The sequence below is a fragment of the Amphiura filiformis genome, chromosome 8 (assembly GCF_039555335.1).
Source record: "Amphiura filiformis chromosome 8, Afil_fr2py, whole genome shotgun sequence".
Taxonomy (NCBI): Eukaryota; Metazoa; Echinodermata; class Ophiuroidea; order Amphilepidida; family Amphiuridae; genus Amphiura; species Amphiura filiformis.
In genome coordinates this window covers 2,858,943-2,865,473 of record NC_092635.1, presented here as the reverse complement: position 1 = coordinate 2,865,473, position 6,531 = coordinate 2,858,943, and the positions used below count along the sequence as shown (strand labels likewise).

The window sequence follows — 6,531 nt, the reverse complement described above, 5'->3', positions numbered from 1 at the left end:
AGAAGCTGTTTATATTGCCATGCATTTATTTACATTCAATTTAAAGACGCCAACTCCCAAAACATGGCCTTGTTTTAAAAAGTAAATCCTGTGAAAGGTTTTTTATTTTTCAAAACAGTTTCTGGGTTATAAAGAAGGAAGTCAAAATGTTTTTGTATGTGATAACTAGGTAAAATATTTGAGTGACTTGTTTCCCTTGTTTAGTCTTGATGCTGACCTGCTTCAAAATTGACTTACTAGGGATATTGGTTTTGTAGACGAATCCGACGAGCCAAGTGATGGTCAGGATTAAGTCGGCCATAGCTGGGGGCCATCCGCGCCAAACTTGCTTAGTTCGTTTGGATTGCGATCCAAGATGCCCACTATCGGGAACGCATCGGAGCGCGCAGCACTAGTGCCGCGTCACGGGAGCGGTAAACGCTGCAAGCCTGTGATACTGGCGTAAAATGAATGGAAGGCCCCCAGCTATGGCCGCCAGTGAGGTGTAGGAATGTGTCAAGTCGGATTCGTGTATACTCTCGCTAGGATCACTGTTAGTGCCAGTGCCCTGTGTATGGATTTCAACTACATTAGTCCAATAAAACCAAAGGCAATGAGTAGGGCAACCCACAAATATATTGGTACAATATAACCATGGGGCCCTATTTTTTAGTCAGTGTTGTGTACAAAGAGTTTTGAAATTGTGCTACAAATTACTTGCCCATCAAGTACATTATGTACTTGATGGGGGTGAAAATTGGCAAACAGTTATTGAATCAGATAAGCACAAAAAACACTTTTGCGTGGATTGTAGCTTGTTTCACCTTCATTTAGGAACTTCCTCAAATATGAGAACCCTGGATGGGAACCATCAAGTAGAGTGGAAATGTTTCCTGGCAATACACGTGCAGTCAGTCCCCTGTAAAAACAAAGGTCCAATGGCAAGGAGGAAAATATCAACTTGTTTTGATGCTTTGAAATCACTACCCACATGTATTTCAAAAAAGCGAAGTAGCAAGTCTTGTTGTAAAATAACTTGTTTCATCCATTGTGTGCAACAATATGTGTCTAATTTTAAGTCAACTTTACCTTTATACTCCTACGTAAGTTAAATATCGGCCTCGCCCTCTTTCCATCAAAGTTTGGCCTTTGGGAATATGGCTAACGAACTGTTTTAAATATCTAAAGAAGATTGTGAAAAATATACAATGTATTTATTAATCCACATTATCCTGTCTGAGCTGTCTAACATATTTCCCTTGTCAAATCCCCGGGGTCAAATCCCCGGGGTCAAATCTAGGCTGCACCAGTTCTGTAATTCATTATTTGTATTTTACTTTTAAATAGCAGGATAAGGCGACAAAAAAACCCCTGTTCAACAGGTGGATGGACCTTTCAAGTAGGGTTGGTCGGTCGGGCGTTTTTGTTTGTTTTTCAAGTCAGTCAGGCCCATAGAACAGGCTTTTGTTTGTCGCCTAAAAGAGGTTCATTTTATTCTTGCAATGTTTGCTCTCATCTAACTAGGCCTAAAATTTATTTTTTGCCTAAACCTGTCAGACCCCAAAGACCTAGACTTTCGTCATCACTTGACTTTTGAAATCGCTTGACTTTTAATGTTACTTGACTTTTAAAGTGACAGGGGTGTATCTACATTGAATAAAATTGTGGAAAATTTCGGGGAAAATTACAAAATTCTGATCATTTGAACAACAACAAAAAATGAATCATTTGGAGATTGTGTATCCAAAATCCATTCAGAACTATTTCGGGGGTTATTTAATGATAGCAACACAAGAAAAAAATGAGTCATTGGGTGAGAGGGAGTTAAAAAGTTGCGGTCAGTGTGGCTGCACATCCTAACACAGTAAACAAATTGTGGCTGCGCAGGTTTAAAAAACCGACGCACATCCTGCACATCCTGTTACACATTTTCAATGAGTGCACCCCAAGTCCAAATAATCCCAACTGACTCCTGGCAGAAACAACAACAATTTCAGGAACAACAACAAGAAAGATGATGTTTCAAACTCACACGTGTGAAGATATTATTGATGTATTTGTTTGAAAATTGATAGCAATAAGATTGTGGTATTCTCATTAAACAGCTCCCCATTACGGCTTGGTGTAGTGATTCATGCATGCTGGAAAGAAGCAGTAGAGTCATATAAAACCTTAATATGACTTTGTGGCACATTATTTGTACTTACAGAGGGAATTCCTTCAATACAAAATGTACAAAGGAGACCCTGATAAACAAACAAATAATCGAATATTTACAAGCAGAAAATGAAAATAAAAAAATAAAATTAGAATTTAAAGATTGTAAATTTTGTTCATTTTGAAAAATTCCTAAGAAAAAAGTTTTTGACTCACGTTTTAGTGACGTTTCACCACTACACTAGTGGCTTCATCAGACTGGCAACTCATCACATCTGACTGTTTCCTTTTATGGGTAACAGGAGACACCGTAGAGGGCGTGATGAGTTGGTCAAAGATGTTGTTGAGTGCGTAGGCCCCCTCGTCCTTGTTTAGAGTGTCATGTCCTTTTCTGCGGATCCAAATGGCTTCCTTGAGCCACCTGGTAGTCTTATCAGCTTCACGATCAATGACTTTGGATTCCTCCCAATTGATTGAGTGATTTGTGGAGGCAACTTGGTCAGTGATGGCAGATTTGTTAATCTCTGTGACAGAAGATTTGCGATTTGCACATGTGAATGGTCTGGCTTCAAATTTCTCAACCTCTTTTTGGTGCTCTTTAAGTCAGGTGCCAAAGGGACGGCCAGTTTCGCCAATATAGGAACTGGGGCAGTCACCACAGGGAGTCTCATAAATGGCCTCCGCTTTTTGCTGGGGGAGAAGTTTGTCCTTAGGGTGGACGAGCATACTGCGAATGGTGCGATGTGGTTTCATGGCAGTAGAGAATCCATGCTTTTTGAACACACGTGAGACTCGCTCAGAAACGCCCTCTATGTAGGGAACCACGACCATGCCTTTGGTTTTCTCACTGTCATCTTTTCGCTTTGTCGTAGGTTTTGTCTTAGGAGTGGATCTGTCTTTTTGGACTTTTTTAATAGACCAATCTGGATAGCCGCAAGTGGTCAATGCATCGCGAATTTTGTTCTCCTCAGTTTGTTTGTCCGCTTCCTCTGTTACCAACGCGTCACTCCTGTCTAACAGCGTTCTAACGACTCCCAGCTTTTGATGTAAGGGGTGGTGGGAGGAGAACTGAAGATATTGATCAGTGTGCGTTTTCTTACGGTAGATGCATAGTTTTACTGATCCATCCGGTTTTCTGGTGATTAGGGTGTCGAGGAAAGGGATCGAACCTTCTTGTTCTTGCTCGTATGTGAACTTGACGCTGTTGGTGGGGTCAATGGAATTAAGGTGATCTGTAAGGTTGTCTACCTCTCCTTACGTACTATTTCCAACACGTCATCTACGTATCTTTTCCAGAGACGCGGGCGACAGGCTACAGGGGCCGTGGAAATGGCTTTCTGCTCCAGCCACTCCATGAATATATTACACGCGAGGGGACTTCCCATAGCCATGCCAAACCGTTGGCGGTAGATATCATCAGAGTAGCTAAAGTAGGCGACAGTAGCAAGACAAAATTTTGTAAGTTCGATGATGTCATTAATTGTGAGGAGGGTTCTGTTTTTGAGGTCTATATCCTCACTCAGTCTTTCACGGAGCACATGGAGAGTGAGATCGATGGGGGTACTAGTAAAAAGCACCACCACATCATGCGAATTAAGTATCTGATCTTCTGTGAGGACAATGTCTTTCAAGTCTTCCGCAAGACTTTTGGAGTTCAGAACATGATGTTCGGATTGACCAACAATGGGGCTCAGAATATCGGCTAGGGACTTGGCCACATTATAACTGATAGAGCCAGTAAAATCTACGATGGGTCGCAACGGGGTTCCATCTTTGTGAATTTTGGGACTGCCATAAATTCTTGGAACATTTTCAGAGGTGGGATACAGGAATTGCTTGTCTGTCTTCTTGATTTTATCCTCTTTTTCAAGTATCTGCAAGATGGAAACTAACTCTCTTTTATGTTTTGCCGTTGGATCCCTGTCTAATTTTTCATAAGTCTTAGGGTCGCTAAGGAGGGTATCCATTTTTTCCTGATATTCTGTTTTGTCCATGACAAAACCATGATAGACTCCTCTTTTTGGAGTTGTTTAATTGCGATGCTCTTCTTTACTGATGTTTGAGGGGGGGGGCAATTTTGCCGATTTTAAAAGTGCCAACAATCTCAGCACGTAATTGTGCCGCTTCCGGTTTGGTAAGCCTACAACAAGCTTTCTCACAAGCTACTATATGTTCATCTACAATAGACGATGTGATGAGTTGCCAGTCTGATGAAGCCACTAGTGTAGTGGTGAAACGTCACTAAATGTGAGTCAAAAACTTCGTTTTTTCTTAGGAATTGTTCAAAATGAACAAAATTTACAGTTGAAATCTACATTCCTAATGAACTTGTTCAAAGATATACAAGAGGTATTATACAAGTGATACTTTAAACTGAAATACATTAAGAGCTTAGTTCCCAACCGTGTTAAGTCCATCAGGTATCAGGTGGATTCGTATGTTCTTCCTTTAATGTTATTTCAACATATATTGTCTGTCTAGAGTTGTCGACCCACATACGGAGATTAATGTTTTCACCTACTTTCTAATTTGAATGTCTGAACCAGGTACTTGTCCAGGGCCCCAAAAGTTTTTCCAGACATAAAATCAGGCAATGAGACGTGCTGCAAATTTTGCGCAATTTTTTACAGTAAAGTCCCTATCATATTTTACTTTGTCAGATTTTGCTGTTGCCATCCCTTATACATTTACTACAAGTTTTTATATTTTTTTGTTTTATTTCTGTAAATTGCAAGCCCATGGGACATGGATAATATTTTGGCCATAACATTTTATCTTTTTACCATTTTCTCCATGTGCACTGAATGCACGGTTTTTAGTGTAAATTTTATACCTTGCATTTTTTCTCTTGTAGTAAATATTTTAAGTTAAACATCAGGCTGAGGGCACTGCGCCTGATGCTCTGCATTTAGCAGTATCCTCATTCATCATGTAGAAATAAATTGCCCTTTCGATCACATATAAAAATATATATATTTTAGTATTTCCATTTTATATTACATGAAATAATATTGAATTGAATGTATATCACTCAAGGGAAGTGAGTCTTACGTCAAAAATATTCAATTTCAAGTGGGTGTTTTCTACATGCAAACCTCATGAAACTTGATCTTTTGGACATATCAAGTTATACATAATTTACAGTGCTGAAAACAATAAGAAACAAAACAATATGAGCTTATTGTTTGCCAATAATAACTCACAATCAAGATGAGTGTCATTTGACTGATTTCCTTGGATCACATCATATATGTATGTTTCTAATGTGAAATGATCTGTTATGTGCTGATATGAGAATGATGAATGAAGAAACCTTAATCTCTCTATGATCAAAGGTATTTGTGAAAGCCTAAGCCTTTAACCTTTCACTAAAGCCAAAGCTTTAACCAAGATGTTGACTTAAAACATTTTGTTTTAACTAAACCTTTCAGAAATCCATAATCCTTTACTATGTGGGGAATAAACTTATAGCACGGATAATGACATGTTATTTGTGAAATTGGCAGTTACATACAGAATTATCTGGATTGTTGTTGATAATTGAACTTTTTATGCAGAATTATCTGGATTGTTGTTGATAATCTATTTTGACATGCTACTAAATTGTTATGTTAAATATGATAGATGGGTAACACAAGGTTTATCAATGGTTTATCAAAAACAATCATCTTAGAAAGATGGTAATAGGATAAAAATACTGCGTCATTGTGACCATGTATATTGGGTGCATCAACAGGTTAGCCATCTTTTCAGTGATGCAGCATAATATGGAATACCAAAGGTTGTGCTAGGGACTTGGCCACATTATAACTGATAGAGCCAGTAAAATCTACGATGGGTCGCAACGGGGTTCCATCTTTGTGAATTTTGGGACTGCCATAAATTCTTGGAACATTTTCAGAGGTGGGATACAGGAATTGCTTGTCTGTCTTCTTGATTTTATCCTCTTTTCAAGTATCTGCAAGATGGAAACTATCTCTCTTGTGTGTTTTGCCGTTGGTTCCCTGTCTATTTTTTCATATGTCTTTGGGTCGCTAAGGAGGGTATCCATTTTTCCTGATATTCTGTTTTGTCCATGACAAAACCATGATAGACTCCTCTTTTGGAGTTGTTTAATTGCGATGCTCTTCTTTACTGATGTTTGAGGGGGGCAATTTTGCCGATTTTAAAAGTGCCAACAATCTCAGCACGTAATTGTGCCGCTTCCGGTTTGGTAAGCCTACAACAAGCTTTCTCACAAGCTACTATATGTTCATCTACAATAGACGATGTGATGAGTTGCCAGTCTGATGAAGCCACTAGTGTAGTGGTGAAACGTCACTAAAATGTGAGTCAAAAACTTCGTTTTTTCTTAGGAATTGTTCAAAATGAACAAAATTTACAGTTGAAATCTAC

General features: G+C 38.9%; 1 protein-coding gene across 1 annotated transcript; it reads right to left on the bottom strand.

The window, feature by feature from the left end:
- Nucleotides 1-3,380: 3,380 nt before the first annotated feature.
- Nucleotides 3,381-4,103, bottom strand: LOC140158421 (uncharacterized). The gene has a single exon (XM_072181511.1). The coding sequence runs from the start codon at nt 4,101-4,103 to the stop codon at nt 3,381-3,383; it is 723 nt and encodes a 240-aa protein (XP_072037612.1).
- Between the last annotated feature and the right edge of the window lie 2,428 nt (nt 4,104-6,531).

What these genes read in the sequence shown, in the direction of transcription:
- LOC140158421 (XM_072181511.1), bottom strand. Translation starts at nt 4,103, where the DNA reads ATGGATACCCTCCTTAGCGACCCTAAGACTTATGAAAAATTAGACAGG.